Source organism: Vipera berus (genome assembly GCF_964194415.1).
Source record: "Vipera berus genome assembly, chromosome: 6".
Lineage (NCBI taxonomy): Eukaryota > Metazoa > Chordata > Lepidosauria > Squamata > Viperidae > Vipera > Vipera berus.
In genome coordinates, this window is record NC_138208.1 from 77,773,787 (window position 1) to 77,791,069 (window position 17,283).

Below are 17,283 nucleotides of genomic sequence, written 5' to 3' on the forward strand. Positions count from 1 at the left end.
AATTATCATATTTTGGACATGTTATGCAAAGTTAAAGCTCTCTAGAGGTCTGATGGACAAGGTAGATAGACTCAACTATAGCAACTATGGATGTACTCTGGAAGACCTGAAGGACCAGATTGGGACAATTCTATGTAATCTTTAAAAATTGATACCAACTTGATGACATATAATCAATCAATCAATGAATGGTTTATAAATCTACTATAATGAATCTTGAATGTTTCACATTAAAAGGCAGTAAGCAATAATGGGAACTTGCTTCTTGTTTTCTTTTTAAAACTACAAAAAACATTTTTGTGATATCTGCCATTTTTTAAAAAAATTGTCATTACTAAAGACATATTACTTCTTCACATTTATGACATCTACTTTTCCTCATGTGAATGTTTCTTGATCAAATAAACACACTAACATTACCCTCCCTGTTCCCAAATTATCACATTCTCCAGAATATCAAATTATCCATTCTCCAGAATTTCAGTAGATTAAATCATGTTCAACATCTAGCAACATCAATATTTTCCTTCAAAGTGTTTATCTTTCTATTACTCTCTTTGGCCCATCATTGGAATAATTCATTATTGTTATTTCAATTTTTCTCCAGAGCTAGAGGATTCCTCTTTTATTCTCACAATAAGGGTAGGTAGGCATAAAGTTACTAGCCCTTGTATTATCAAGTGTGTATAAGACCACATGAAAGATGTAATCATTTTTAAAAGTTTTGCATCTAATGGTGATAATATTTTAGGACCCATTGCTTATGAAATAACTAGCACATTTTCTAATCCATAGAGAGAGAATAAGCTTGGAATTCAGCTAATTGATTTCTGGGATCTTGTCAGATTTGCATGAGTGCTTATAGTATTTTTAAAGAAAGTGCAAGCATCTTTAGCTTGATTGTTCTTCTTACTTGTTCCATAACTGTGGTTCACATTGTTGCCCATTCTGCCTCTTTGTTTGCTACTAGCTGGTCACATCTAGTTTCTAAATCTGGAGGTCTGGTATTTGCCTTACATGAAAAGAGCTTCCTACTATCTATATACTACTAAAGAAACCTCTCCTGTCTGTTTGTTTGTAATTTACAGTTGATCCAAATCGTGCATCAGAGGGGAACTTAAGGCACACAAATGGGCAAACTTCAAGAATGGATCCAAAATCCAGGACCCATTACCCCTTGAAATTGAAATTCAAGTATTGGAATTTTAAGGATCTTCAGAATAGTTATCCTCAAAAACCTGTGGCCAGCACAGTGCCACCATGCCACTGTGGTCAGCCATGGTCAAGTGATCATGATTTCCAGTATTCCCTGCCAGCTTCCCTCAAGCACAGTCAATGGGAAACCAGCAGGAATTCAGAAAAACACTCTGATTCCCATTATTTGCTAACAGGATGACCCGATGTGGCACGGGCCTTATAAGTGTCTAACAGTCTGACATGGCTGAATGTAATTAATATAAATAGTGACAAAGAGAAACCATGCTGGGTTTCATGAGTCCTTTGGGAAAGGGCGGTATATAAATTTAATAAAATAAATAAATAAATAAATAAAATAAATAAAATAAATAAATGATGATGTCACGTTCTAATGATGTGAAGGAAAATAATTTATGTGGTGATGTCATAACACATGTAATATCAATCTTCCCTCCCCAACTGACACCTTCTTAAACATGGCGTATAAGCAGAAACTAGTTACTCTAAAGTATTTAGGTGTTAGGCCAAATAGTAGCAATGCTAGTTTTTAATAGCTGTGTAGCTCATTCTTTTTTAATGATGTTGAAGTAAGAAATTACAACATGTATTTATAATAATTATTTGCTTTCCTTTTCAGGCACCGGATTTCTAAATCTAAGTTTAGGTAAGCATTTCATTTTTTCAAAAAATGTTCTCTCCACTTCTGGACAGATTCTTATTAATAGGAACTTATAGATCTTATTGTGAATAGTAATTGCTTATCATAAATATTCTGCTGACTAACATTTGTGATCAGTAAGGTTACTTAACCTTCCCATTTAATCAACAATTAATTATTCTTTACATTAATCTAATGAAGATAAAATCTAGTAAAGTATTAAATTGTTGATTAGTAAACTCCATATGATCTTGTTAACAATAATGTAATTTAAATATCATGTAAATGCAAGAAGGAAAATGGTTATTAGAATACATGAAGAGGAATCAAGGACACAGCAATAAGAGCATTGTCAGTAACGAGTCAGAGTTACTCCAAATTTCTTCGTGAATAGTCAGACCTTGTTAAAATCTTCTGCATAGTCATAAAAAAGCTGTACAGCTTATATATGAGTTAGAAAACATGTTATGAGCAACTCTTAAAAAGCCTGCCTTAGCAGTAGGAATTTTTTCATTCACAAAAACCAAATTTCCTAGAAACTTTAAAAAAAAATCATAGTTCAAAAATCTTAAATACAAAACAAGTGAAGCCCACATTTTCTCCTCTGAAACCCATATTTTTGTTTAACTTAAAATTTAAATTAGTCTTTTTTTAAGTGTAGAACAAAATAAGGGTTTTTTTAAGAATATGTTATAATTTCTTTAGGTGTCTATGTAAAAATTATTTAGTATTTTAAAACACTTAGATTTCTAATATTTGGGTATTTTTGAACCTGACAAATGATTATTTGTTCTTATAACTATTATTATTACCCAGTGAGGTAATAATCAGCAACTTTGGCTGATCTCAAAAAGCTAAGCCAGGGTTTATTAACCTTGATAACCTTTAAGATTTGTGGACTTCAAGTCCCAGAGTTCCCCAGCCATGACTGGCTGAAAAATTCTAGGAGTTGAAGCCCATATAATTTAAAGTTTTCAAGGCTGAAAAAAACTGAGCTAATAATATCAGACCTGAGAAATAGTTGGATAAGAAACCACCAGAATTTCCATATATAATTATAAAGACAGGTGAGAAACCTGGCAGACAGCAATTTAGGAATCATAAGCTGTAAGGTATTATCTTAGAAAAAACGGAAGACTGTCTGATAAGATGTTGCTGGAAGATTCACATACCATATTATTTTATTGATAGTTCAGCTAGAATGTTTTGATTGGGAGCAGTCCAGAATTGTATAAAAGATGGGCAGCTATATAAACGTTTTAAATAAATAAATTGTTGCTTATTCTTATCACTGGGCAGAGACAGGGATAGAAGGGGGCAGAGATGAGTTGCATCCTTTAAATATGCATCATATAAAAAGCCTAGACTAAGCACCAGTTGCTTGGAAACTGGTTGCTAAGCAAGCTAAATTCTGAAGAATAGAAGATGTATAATTAGCTCTTTTTTAAGGGGGCGTTAGTAATTACTGTCTGAAGTCACTGTTACTCTCATGTGGGGCATATGTATTCCAGAAAAGCAAACTGTAACATCACATTGTTTTTGTAGCCCATCTCAGCATATGAGTAGTATTACTCTGGGTACAAGAGAGAAGATGCTTGTGACCTTGGTATAGAATTCTTCAAAACAATGTTGATCCAGAGAATTGTTCAGTTATTGTTGTTGAGATATGAGCCACTGTAGACCTTGATCATGAAGTCCAATATGATTATAATTATATTCAGCAGGAACCGGAAAGGGTCAAGTCCTATAATCAAAAGATAAAGCCTGTGGTTATTCAATAATTAGGAAATTACTATTTTATGGTGGAAAAGCCCAAGGGGAACTCAACAACTGGAATGTAATCCAATAACCATTATGCTCATTTTAAGCATAAGAACTCATATTTATACAAACTAAACTACTGAATTCTAACTAACCACACAGGTTAGTTGTGTTTTTGAATCAGCAGCTTTGTGTCTTTTGTGGTATATGAGAAGAAATGAAAACCAGGAATCCGCCACTTCTTCCCATTTCTAACAGCAGTTTTTGTTGGAGCTACTCTGTGGAAATTTCAGCAGCAAAGTGGAACAAAATAGAACATATGCATACATTTTCATGCACGTTTCCCACTAGTTGCTCCCAAGTGAATCTAGCCTGTCTTATTTCAAGAGGCAAATACACAAAAACAAAAGTTATAAAAGCTTTATTTAAACAACATTAAACATATGGTCCTTCATTGTAAGCCGTTGAAAGAGAAAAGTTCTATGTAATAAAGCAAAAGAAAGGGATTTAATGGTAAAAACAATATTTTCCACAGTCTCTCAAACAGTATCTTATATACCCAAACTGTCCTGTCATCGCCTAAGGAAATGATCAACTTGAATCTTAAACTTACATGCTAAGAGGCCAAAGTCTCTGTGGCTAAAAACGGCAAATTTATGCTTAACAATCTTTACTAGGGTGAAAAATTCTTATTCAGTAAATTAAATTAAAATTTTACCATTCAGTATGGCATATAAATTTAATAAATAAGTATAATATCTATAAATATACATTCCAATGAATGATAGCATTGTGTAGGACAATTTGAAGTCCCACCCAGCCATTTTACACTTCAGGAATACTAAAGTTAAAATAAAAGTCTGCAAGAAAAAAAAAGGTGAGGATTGTTTAGCGATAACGTTACAAATGTGCCTTTTTCGCCTCTTCTTATAAACTCAGTAAAACAGACATTCTTGAGAAAAAGGAATCCTTGAGGCCACAAGACACCTCAGAATGTCCTGCAATCATGGTCAGATGTTCTGTTTTGTTTTCCTTTTTCCAAGCCGCTACTGGCGTAGATGGAATCGATTCTGTAGACGAAAATGCCGAGCTGCTGTCAAATCCAACGTGTTCTATTGGCTTGTGATCTTCCTGGTGTTTCTCAACACACTTGCCATTGCCTCTGAGCATTACAACCAACCTGATTGGCTCACTGAAGTCCAAGGTAAGAACAGGCAGAGAGTTAGCATTGTTCGAACATAAACTGAATGCAGAAAAGCTACATGACGTAAAACCATTTGATTGCTTAAGCCCCAGAAAGAATTAATTACAAAATGTCAACACTAATTCTCAGTGCATTATATGTGTGTGTGTGTGTGTGTGTGTGTGTATGTGTATGTATGTATGTATTTTGTACCATTCCAATCTTTCATTAAATGAACTTATTTATATCCTCTCAAAATATTTGGTATTCTATTGTTTTTTGCAATTATTTACTAGGCATCAAGAAGAAAATAAGATAATAAAAAAGCAATATTTTCTATTCCATATTCCAAGTTCTTTGTGCATAAAATTGCTTCTTTAAGCAGTGCCACTTTATGATTTATTTGTATGAGAGTATAAAGTTATGTATAAGGCTAAGACACCGTAATAATGAAAAGTCTTCTGGAAGTTAAATGCAATAGGATCAGCTGATTAATATTTGAGAATGAAGAAATCTTGTGGAACTTTCAATACTTAATATGCTTGTTGGGACTTCCAAAATCCAGAACAGAGATGGCCAAATATTTGAACCCAGGAAATTATCTTCCATGCCATCATCGATTTATATTCCCAGCTGCTAAACTAGGAAGAATATATTCTGTTTTCTAACTCAAGATATTAACAGAGGTGTTTGAAATATAAGAAATTGATTTTGGAAAGATGTTTGTAATCAAATCAATATAATTTGGTGTAGCATGGCATGGTGGCACTAGGATATTTAAGAAACCAGTATACCAAATAACTACATTATATCTGCTATATAAATCCTAAGTATGAAAAATAGGCTCTGAAGTATGTTTTAGAGCATATAGGCTATTAATGTGCAGGTTAGATAGACCTCTTGGTCCTCCTTGCCTCATTTAGGTGGTATGTAAATCCATGTACAGGTAATCTTTGATTACCAACCACAGCTGGGACCAGAACTTCCATCACAGTCATTAAGGGAGTCACATTTTATTTTACAACCTTTTTGACACAGTCATTAAGAGAATCATCACAGTCATTAGGCAAATCACACAATTGATAAGCCTATCTAGCTTTTCCTATTGACTTTGCTTGTTGGAAACCCCTGGGAAGATCACAAATAAGTGTTCACATGACTCCAAGATGCTGCAACTATCATAAATACATGCTAGTTGCCAAGTGCCCAAGTTTTAATCATGAGACCTTAGGGATCCTTCTATGGCTGTAAGTGCAAAGATCAGTCATAAATCATTTTTTTCCATGGGATTATAATTTCAAACAGTCATTAAATGAATGGTTGTAAGTCTAGGACAAGGGTCGGCAACCTTAAACACTCAAAGAGCCACTTGGACCCGTTTGTCAGCTTCTCGGAGAACAGCGTGAGGCCACTCTCTTTTTCACACACACACAGAGAGAGAGAGAGAGAGAGAGAGAGAGAGAGAAGGAAAGCGCAAGTGCCTCTCTGTCTCTGTCTCTCTGCAAATGGCGGAGGACAACTGGGAGCTGCAGGAGAAGGATGAAGGAGCCGCTACAGCTCCAGAGCCGTGGGTTGCCAACCCGTGGTCTAGGAATACCTGTATGCACACAATCCAAATGTAGATATGACTTGTCCTTACAGGGAAATGCAATCATTATTATTAAACCCAGCAAAATGTGTAATAATGTTGATTTTAAAGTATATTTACAGTTTATTTGGGTAGAGAGCTTTTAATGAATCTAGATTAAGATGTAATTTAGCTACTTCTATATTATAGAAAGGGACGCGGTGGCTCAGTGGGTTAAGACGCTGAGCTTGTCGATCAGAAGGTCGGCAGTTTGGCGGGTCGAATCCCGAGTGCCGCGTAGCAGAGTGAGCGCCTGCTACTCGTCCCAGCTTCTGCCAACCTAGCAGTTCGAAAGCATGTAAAAATGCAAGTAGAAAAATAGGGACCACTACGGTGGGAAGGTAACAGCGTTCCGTGCGCCTTTGGCGTCCAGTCATGCCGGCCACATGACCACGGAGACGTCCTTGGACAAGCGCTGGCTCTTCGGCTTTGAAACGGAGATGAGCACCGGCCCCTAGAGTCGGAAACGACTAGCACGCATGTGCGGGGGAACCTTTACCTTTACCTTTACCTTATATTATAGAAATGAGATAAAAGCAGAGAACTTATGCCAAGCATATTAAGCATTAGTTTTGATACTAGATTTGCCTTCATATTTCAAATTCTTCCTTCAGTAAAGAATTGCAAAAATGTAAAATCACAAATAGAGCTTCCTCTAGATTGCTGAAGAAGCCGGTTCAAATCAGAAAATCTAATTTGGCATTTAACAGTTAAAGTTAAGTTTCATAGGTTTGTTTTTAGCGTCTCTTGGTTGAGCTAGTCTTTCAGTGCCACTATAATGATCATTATTTGTTTATTTATTTTTTATGAGACACTGCGAATAAGGTATTGCTGGCTTTGTTCACGGCTGAGATGCTGCTGAAGATGTACAGCCTGGGTCTTCAAGCTTACTTTGTGTCCCTCTTCAACCGCTTTGATTGTTTCATCGTGTGTGGTGGAATTCTGGAAACCATCTTAGTGGAAACAAAAATCATGTCCCCACTTGGCATCTCCGTGCTGAGATGTGTACGTCTTTTGAGAATCTTTAAAATCACAAGGTATATGATTTTTTTAAATGTTAAGTGGGATTGACAGGGGGAGAATGTAAGTTCACCATTTTCTACTTGGAAATGTTATTCTAAACAAATAAGGTAAATTACAAATCTGTCACTCCTTTGCATAAATCATTCTTTCCTTAAAACTCATTTCTTGTTCTATGACTAGTGCTGTGGAAACAACACGTTTTAAATTATATATGTTCCTTTGTTATTTATTTTTTTCACTGTGTTGCAAGGTGCTGTGCAGGGCAACGGACAAGAAATAATACACTAAAATAAAATCACAACCAAATATAAATATGGCATAAAACCGGAAAGAACTTCCTAAAACTAAGATTGTTTGAAAGGTAAAATAAAATAGACTTTGTCAGGCATTGACATGACAAAGCAAGAATAGAATCACTTGACAATGAAATGGGTAGCATATAAATTTAATAAATAAAAACAATCACTCGATGAGGTAAAGTTTAACCCAACCCTATTAGCCTTCCAAAAATCCTTTAAAACATGGTTTTTCCAGCAGCCTATTCTGTAGAAATAGGGAACGTATGAGTTAGTTACAGGCTGTTAATCAATTCTGCCATGGCCTTATTTGTATTTATTTTTAATTGTTTTATGATTATTTAGACTTAGTTTTGGCTATTTATTTTATTGTACACTGCCATGTTTGTGAGATATTAATTTTTATAATAATAATGGAGTCCTGTTTGGGAGGTCGAGCAGCAAGATTTAAAAGGCTTGATTGTTTCAGCCCCTCAGTTGATCAGGCCCCATGCACAAGGCTTCTGAAACATACAGGTAGTCCTTGCTTAACAACTTCTTTGTTTACTTCCCATTTTAAGTTACAATGGCACAGAAAAAGTAATTTTATGACAAATCGGACACTTTGCAATTGGTGAGCACTTACAAACATTGCAGCATCCCACAATCACATGATCACCATGTTTGTGCTTCCCAGCCAGCTTGCGACAAGCAGAGTCATTGGAGAAACTAGCAGTAAAAAAATCACAAGTCGTAACGCTAGTCCCAATATTGATTGTTAAGCAAGGACTACAAAATAATTCAGATACCTTGGTCCCAAGCTAGATAAGCCCTGATAAATTGTATTGGGTCTGGAAATAGCCTGGAATCTAAAAAAGACAGTCAGGACATGGTAAAGCAAGATATTTCTTCTCAGCTAGATAAAGAGTTCTAAGACACACACGGCGTTTATTGTTCTAAACTAAAGCCTATTTCTCAAAAGACTTCTATCTTGTGTATTTTTAAAAGACTTTAGAAGAGAGTGTTAGCTATAATACCTACAGGAATCTGAACTCTTGGAGGTACTAAAGGGGTTAATCAAATATGTAGAAAATTTTAAATTTACCAGATTTGATACTACTGACTTTGCAACAAAAAAAATATCACCTTGCTTAGAACTTGAAACTGACTCTCCCCAGTTGTTTCTGTATGTCCCACAAGGTACAACAGGATGGGCACACTCCAGGTCTCCTGTTTTTAAAGGTGTGGCCTTGAAAAATAGGCAGAAGTTCCACTATCAAGTGAACAATCAGAGGGTCTTGAACTTGGGCCAAGAAAATAATTTAGACAAGCAGCTCCCTACTTCATACGAAGATAAAATGAAGGAAGTAGAAGCACAGTCATACTTCCAAGGTTCTGTTACTATAGTTATTTTGGGCCTACATGGCACTGGTTTCTTAGTCTACATTACCATGATGGGCTGACATAAGACCAGAATCACCTCAAACCAACGAACTACCTAAATAGTCACACAATGATATTGTTAGAGCTATTGATTATCTATAGATGGTCTCAATTGCCCCACAGAATTCCTGAATTCAGATCATACACCTAAAAACAAAAAAAGAAAGAAAACTTGTGCTCTATCTCCTCATTCTCCTTCCTTGCAAATGCTCATTCTCTCTCCTCCACATCCAGAGGCCTTTATTTTTATTTTATTTATTTATTTGTCCAATTTATATAGCCGCCCATCTTGCCAAACAAGCTATTCTGGGTGGCATAATTGAAACGAAGGATGTTATTCCTGATTATTTATTAACTGTGGGTATATTGCAGCCATATAACACTGGGTCTCTAGTGGCACACAAAACAACTACATTAAAATAGAACATAAAATCATGATTCTAATAGAGCTAAATCCAGTAAATCACAGACTGTAAAAATAGAAAACCCATTGAGAATTACATGATCACAAATGGTTTTAGAGTGTGCAAATTTATTTATCATAATGTTCTGCATTTCTTCTTTATCATCATAATTGGTAAAATGGCTGATTGCAAAAGGCAGATACATAATTTCAGCATAAGAGCTTTGGGCTTACAGAAAGCAAATAATACAATAACAGGGAAAGGGGCAGAAACCTCCTAATATTAGAGGTTTTATAAAGAGCTGAGTTATAATAGACTACGTCTTTTGATTTGGGTTTGATCAAATATGGAATTAGTTTTTGTTTTCATTATAATTCCCCCTCTGACTACGTGGAATTATTTATGTGGCCATATCTGGTTTCTATCATTAGCAATGTTATATATGTTTTGCATTATAGTGTTGGCAGCACAGAGGGTGTATATGGGGACATACTACAATTTTTATGTTCCACTTTACCTCATTGCATTCTCTGTGAAAGTGTATACTTTGCTAATCTCTCAAAGTAAAATCTGTAGTGAGGCCTTTCATCTGTGAGCTGATCACTGAGGGCTGACCTGGTGTATATCAACAAGATTTGATTGGGCTTGTAGGGGAGTGTTCCTCTCTTGGAGATGTGCCCACCTGGGTTTCAGATGTGGCATCAATCAAGAACCCAGGTCAGGGGTGGGGTGTGGCCATGTCACCTAAATTTCTCTGTTGTCATCCAGAGCATTGGTCCACAGGCCCTGTTAGTTTCATCTCTAGGAGTCAGTTTGGATAGTTGGATTTATATCAGCTTCCCTACTGCATGTTAACATCTCTTCCTGGTCTCCTTGATTGTCTGGCCAGGTTAGCAATGAAGTTCCCAACTCATGATATTGGGAGACATTTTAGGAACAGTGACTGAGAAAATGGTTGTGCAGCAACTCCAGAGAACTCTGGGTGTGGCTAATTATCAGGACCGCTTCCAATCATGTTTCAAACATTGACATAGGCTTGAAACAGCATTGATTGTATTAGTAGATGACCTTTGACAGGAGTGGAATGGGGGTAGTGTATCTATGCTTGGTCCCCCTAGATTTTTCACCAGCTTTTGTAACGGAAAGAATAATGTTGAGGAACAGGAGGAAAAGCTGCAACCAGGGCAAGGGTCTGATAAAACTGAATCTAGGCCAGAACTGTAACCTGAGTAAGCCTCTCAGACAAGACCCCCACCAAATTGTCATGAAGGGAAGAAGCACACTCAGGCTTCAAATTTGGTTACTATGTAACAATAATATGGGTGGCATATAAATTAAATAAATAATTTTATAATAAAAGTATTAGAATGCATGACTTTGGTTTCCTACGGAAGTTGATCTATCTTGAAGGGCTAAGGGTTGTCAACACTGTTGATCATGAAATCCTTCTGGAGTCATTCACGGGTTGGGAATGGGTGGCCCTATTTCACATTGGTTCTATTCCTTCCTTTGGGAATAGTTCCCGGTAGTGTTGATGGGTGGAGGAGGAGTCTTATCCATTTGCCCCCGCTTTATGGGATAATGCAGGGTTCAACACACTCCCCGCTCCTATTTAACCTATATATGAAGCTGCTGGGTGAGGTCATTCAACAGCATAGGATCTCCACGCTTGACCACCCAAGTGACATGGGATTCTGTCTTGATGACTGGAGTTTGTGGAGATATAATAGCTTTAGGATCTAGGTTCCCCCTGATTCCACAGATTCTCTATCACTTGTTCTGGATGAGATTACTTCCCTGGAAGTTCCTACAAATTATTGCATACTGATGTGTGCCCTAAGTGTTCACGGTGCAGAAAAGTCTGTGTTTTATTTCCGTGGTCATAAAAATACTAGTTTTCTACTGTGTATTTCATTTGGGGGGGGGAATATAGACTAAGATTTCTTGGTTCATTCTTTGGAAAAGACATGTTCGTGGGTATCAGGCAGCTTTCCCCAAAGAAATACCTAACACAGACAAGAAACACCTGCTTTTCTTTTGTTTGGCTCCCCAGGTACTGGAATTCCTTGAGTAATTTGGTGGCTTCCTTGCTCAACTCAGTGCGCTCCATTGCCTCCCTGCTGCTGCTCCTCTTCCTCTTCATCATCATCTTCTCCCTCCTAGGAATGCAGCTCTTTGGGGGCAAGTTTAACTTTGATGAGATGCAGACCAGGAGAAGCACCTTTGACAACTTTCCACAGTCTTTGCTCACTGTGTTTCAGGTACAGTTTTCTTTCAGTCTATTTTAAAAAAAATAATGCACTCTTGAGAAGCAATGTAACAGGATTCTTATGTCTATGCCAGGGGTAGGAAACCTCGGCTCTTTTATGACTCGTGGACTTCAACTCCCAGAATTCCTGAGCCAGCATAGCTGGCTCAGGAATTCTGGGAGTTGAAGTCCACGAGTCATAAAAGAGCCGAGGTTGCCTACCCCTGGTCTATGCCAACCTATATTAAACTAAATGCTTTCAAAAATATAATTAACATTCATTAATTGCCAGGACATTTTTTTAAAAAAATCTTGCAACATTTCCTAAAACAGACAGAAATAGAGCAAGGTGAATAGTTATCTGAATAGGAAATATCGAATGTATGAGTGCAAGATTAGGGAGATCTAGGCTGGCAGCAGTTATTTATAAGAAAGATCTAGAGATTACAATGGATCGGTATAAACACAATGGTATGAGACAGCAAAAAACAAAAAGTCAAGGCTTTTGGGGTGCTGAAATAACAGAAGCATTGTATCGACACTATAAATCATGTGAGGTATGAGTCCCAATGCACTCTTCACTGACTAAAATTAAAGGAAAGGAGATCCATGCTGAATATTAGACATAATTTCCTAACTGTAAGAGATGCTAAACAATAATCTGTCTAGAATTGTGCTATATCTCCCTTGTTTGAGATTTTCCAGTGGAAGTTGGATGACTATAATCAGTAGTTCAGTTTATGGACTGAGCAGAAGGATGGACTGTATAAAGTCCATCAGGTCCATATAGACTAAGATTCTACTCTGCAGCCTGAGATGGTGAATATGTAACCCTACCCACATGTGCAAAGTATCTTTCCATTTGTATCTTGAAATTCAAATGGAGATCTGAGTCAGTACCTTGGATGTTTACTGATCAGGCAGGTTTCTTCAAGATAGAACAGGGTGGCGTTATTTCTTGTTACAGGCTTTTTTTGCAGGTGTTCTGCATGCTGTCTAACTATGTATTCCCCCCCCCCATTGGTGGGAATGTGTCATTTAGATCCTGACTGGGGAGGACTGGAATTCAGTGATGTATGATGGAATCATGGCTTATGGCGGCCCCTCTTTTCCAGGAATGTTGGTCTGTATTTACTTCATCATCCTCTTCATCTGTGGAAACTGTATCCTTGAGTGTTTCTCTGTTGCAAATAGTTTGAATATAGCTTGAATTAACTATAGGGCAGCATCAGCAACTGATTTGGTTAAGCACCAGTTGGGACTCATACGTATGTGATAAAATGGTCTTACTGAGACTACATCCTGCCGCTCTTCTTCCTCTCTGCCATCTCCTGCTAGCTCAACTATTGCTCCTTCTGGATCAGGGAATTTAAAACATCAGTGCTTAGCAAGCAGAAAGAAAAAGAGCCACTATCTGTTGGATTTCAGCTTGAACCCATCTCAGAGAAGAGAGGGTTGGTTTGCTGGTTTGTTCTTCTTCAAGTGGGAAAATGGATAAAAAATCACAAGGAGAACAGATGTTCATTGGATAAATTTCAGACCTGTACATTTGTTGGGCATAGATTTTCAAGGGCCACAGCCCACCATCAAATCCATAGGGTCATAAGAAGGAACTTCATATTGAATCAGACCATTGGTCTATCCGAGTTTACTCTTTCTCCAGGATTTCAGGCAAGGGAATATTCATTCTTTCTTTAGATAATAGGAGCTAGAACAGGGACCTTTTATTAATCTTGTTCTGAGTCAGGTTTATTGCATTTAATCATTCTAGCTCATATTCCTATTAATATGCAATCTGAGGGAACACCTGCTGCCAGCATCAAGTTCCCTTCGTCCAGTGCGCTCCCACAGGGAGGGCCTTCTCAGGGTGCCACCGGTAAAAGATTGCCGGCGGGTAACACCCAGGGGGAGGGCCTTCTCAGTGGGTGCGCCTGCCCTCTGGAACCAGCTGCCCGTGGAGCTGAGGACTGCCCCCGACCTCCGCTCATTCCGCCGGGACCTGAAGACCTGGCTCTTTGAGCTCTCTGGCCCAGGCTGAGAATTTTAATTTTAATTTTAATTGGGGGCTTTTACTTTTTCAGGGACTGTTGTAATTTTTTTTAATCGTTTTTAACTTTTGTATTTCTTGTTTTAATTACCCTGTAAACTGCCCTGAGTCCTTCGGGAAAGGGCGGTATACAAATCTAAATAAATAAATAAATAAATAAATAAATAAATAAATAAATAAATAAATAAATAAATAAATAAATAAATATCGTGACCACAACACTCATGAGAAGGTACTACAAAGATCAGATTTAGAACACCTATTGAGAACAGTGGGCTAATGCCTCCTTAAGTAACACCAGCTGCCTGCAATTAGTGCAGGTTCGCATCCCACCAGGCTCAAGGTTGACTCAGCCTTCCATCCTTCCGAGGTAGGTAAAATGAGGACTCAGATTGTTGGGGGCAATTAAGCTGACTTTGTAATAATGCCGCTTGGGGGTGTGTGAAAGCCCTAATAAGCAGGCATATACATAGAATGAAGGCTACTGCTAAGCCGCCTTGAGTCTTCGGAGAAGGGCGGGATATAAATGGAATTTAAGAAAAAACTGTCAATGAATGTTGAATGTGGCTTGTTGACCATATATTACTTATGCCTAAAGACTGGCATTCCAAAATTGCAGTACGTTGGATGTCTCCTGGAGGGAAGAGGAAACAAGGCCAGACTTGGAAAAGTTGGCACCAAACACTAAAGAAAGATTTTAAGATAATATCTCTTGAAATGAATCAGAAGATGCTGCAAATGATTGAAACTGCTAGAGGTCACTTGCTACCCAATGTGTTCTGTTATGTATGTATGTAAAACTATAGAGAAGGCATATTCCTAGTACTGATTGTCTGAAGTTAGCCAAATGCCATCTCTTTTTTCAGTTGTGTAATCTTCATGTGTGGTAATTTGGATTTAAGGATGCTAACTTTTACTTAAACGTTTATTCTTGATGAACATTTTTTTATGCATTGGGAAACATTGCTGTGTCTGCTATTCTTGGTGAAGTATGTGAAATAATTTATGCTTTCACCCTTAAAATTATTAATATGAATTTAGATGTTTATCTTTATGTTGCATATCACATGTGGGACATTTTAAATACCATTTCACGGGATTGAGCTGCATAGATATTCACCGATATTTTCTTTAAATAATACGCAAATAGATATCTTGCTGAATGTCTTCTTGGCCATTGCTGTTGACAATCTTGCTGATGCTGAAAGCCTGACATCTGCTCAAAAGGAGGAGGAGGAGGAAAAAGAAAGGAAAAAACTAGCAAGGTAAATTTTTTTGGCATTAAAAATATTAGCCTTTTTTTTTTTTGCTTGAGAGTAAAAACATGTCCGGAAGAAGAGCTTCTTATGCTTTGTTAGGTACAATATTTCTACCTAAGTTTTTTTGTACTTGTGTCAGAAGCACCGAAGCGCTTCCTGACTGAAAAGATTAGCCGGTGACATCACTGTTGCCTGGGGGACGCCCCTATGGGGGCTCCTTTCATGTCCCCAGCAGGAGCTGGAGCGAAGGACAAGAGCTCACTCTTCCCCAAGCAGAACTCGAGTCACAAACACAGTCTTGCTAACCTCCAACCCAGCGCCCTAACCGTGAGAGCCACCATGCTCCTTCTAGCTAAAGTTATACAGTAAAAGATATTGTGGAGAAAACGAAGCATCTTTCACCAACAGGATTCAGTTTATTCCAGGAAGCCAGCCATACAAATTGCTGACCTGGACTGACAGGCATTCTAATTAATTTATATTTTGAATTTTTAATTTATTTTTTAATTCTTTAATTTTAATTTATTGCACAGATGATTTCAATTTTATTTTTATCTTGATTTCTGTACTTACTATATGTTTTGTTGTTAGCCGCCCTGAGTCCTTCGGGAGATAGGGCGGGATATAAATCCCATCAATAAATAAATAAATAAATAAAATACCTGCTTAACCACTTCATCTTTCAATGTCAATACATGGGAGCTCTTTTGGCTTGAACAATAAAGATCAGAAAAGGTGGAATATCTACGTAGCCTGGGTGTCTGTTGAAATTTTAAGAAGTTTTTGCACAACCTGAAGCAGGGTTGGCAGCTTGGAAACTAAAATATTTGTTTTTTTAAAAAAAATGGAGGAAAAAAGTTATTTTCACTGCAGGCTGAAGATCCTGTAGAAATAATTTGGGAAAAGGATAGCTCCCAAACAAAGTACAACTGATAGGACAGTGATGGGGAACTATGACATGCATATAAAGGTGACATGCCACAATATTTTGGGTGAAACGCTAGGGCTCACCCACACATGAGAACTATTCTCCAAAGCACATTCATTCTTGTGTGTTTTTTAGAGGTTGTGGAGGCTATGTGAGAATGGAGGGTGCTCTTGCAGGGCCTCTGGAAGTTATACAAGAGAGCCCTACTCCTGCACAGCCTCTAGAGTCTCTAAAAATCATACAAGAATGTGGCATCTTTTCGTGAGATTTTCGGAGACTCTAAAGGAACATTCTCCAAATGGTTCAAAGCAACAGCAGCTTTGGGTAGACTGCAGAGGCCTCTCAAGAGAAAGAGAAACCAGCCTGAAAGTAAGCGGTCCATGGCAGATCCTGGGGAGTGCTGGGCCACAGGTGAAATTGCTCCATTCCCTAAAATTCACAGAGTGGCCTTTTGAATGGCAGTGGTGGCATTAGGACTGAAGTCCAGGTCGTAGCCCAGGCCTCAACTTCAGGGCCAGCCTTAGCACTTCCGCTGAGTGCCACTGTTCAGTATGGCTTAGATTTGGTGGGGGGGAGAGAGAATTTTCCATCTTTTTTTGGGGGTGAGTGAGTGAGTGAGTGACATACTAGCAGAATCAAGTTAGGCATTTTCCAAATTTTGGATATTTTGGTTCACCATCATTTAATTAGGACCACTGGTTGGAAAGCAGATGATGAACTTTCCTTCTATTAACTTGCTAGATTATTTCAGGATGCAAGGTTTTTTGAAAGTCTGGTAGGCACATGAGTATTAATATTACTTGTTTCTGAGAGGAGCAATTGTTTATGAAGGTAAGGAAATATTCTTGGGCTTGTCTATTGGGCTATCCGCTACTCAAGGAAGTCATTGGCAATTCATTAGCTGATTTTTTGTGTCTGTTAAATTGGTAGGACTGCCAGTCCTGAGAAGAGACAGGAGCCTGAGAAGCCAGCTGTGGAGGGAGAGACAAAGGAGGAAAAAATTGAGCTGAAATCAATTACAGCTGATGGAGAATCTCCACCTTCTAATAAGGTTTGCTGCTTCCCCAAATCCACCTTGCTTTGAGATGACTGTTTTTATGAATTAACGAATATGCACAACTAAAGAATGGCTGTTTTCTCTTTTGCCCAGAGCAACACAGATGAATATCAGCCAAATGAAAATGAAGAAAAAAATCCCTATCCTGCTGCAGAGACACCAGGTAATTCATT

At 37.7% G+C, this 17,283-nt stretch overlaps 1 protein-coding gene across 1 annotated transcript in view; it reads left to right on the forward strand.

Moving 5' to 3' along the window:
- Positions 1-17,283, forward strand: part of CACNA1C (calcium voltage-gated channel subunit alpha1 C) — a gene marked incomplete at both ends in the record, with an annotated part of 519,540 nt that overhangs the window by 394,677 nt on the left and 107,580 nt on the right. The window contains 8 exons of the mRNA XM_081331729.1: positions 1,835-1,861; positions 4,660-4,820; positions 7,238-7,463; positions 11,625-11,832; positions 12,862-12,982; positions 15,017-15,131; positions 16,984-17,104; positions 17,204-17,273. Coding sequence (XP_081187855.1) covers positions 1,835-1,861; positions 4,660-4,820; positions 7,238-7,463; positions 11,625-11,832; positions 12,862-12,982; positions 15,017-15,131; positions 16,984-17,104; positions 17,204-17,273 — 1,049 coding nt within the window. The remainder of the gene's footprint in view (positions 1-1,834; positions 1,862-4,659; positions 4,821-7,237; positions 7,464-11,624; positions 11,833-12,861; positions 12,983-15,016; positions 15,132-16,983; positions 17,105-17,203; positions 17,274-17,283) is intronic.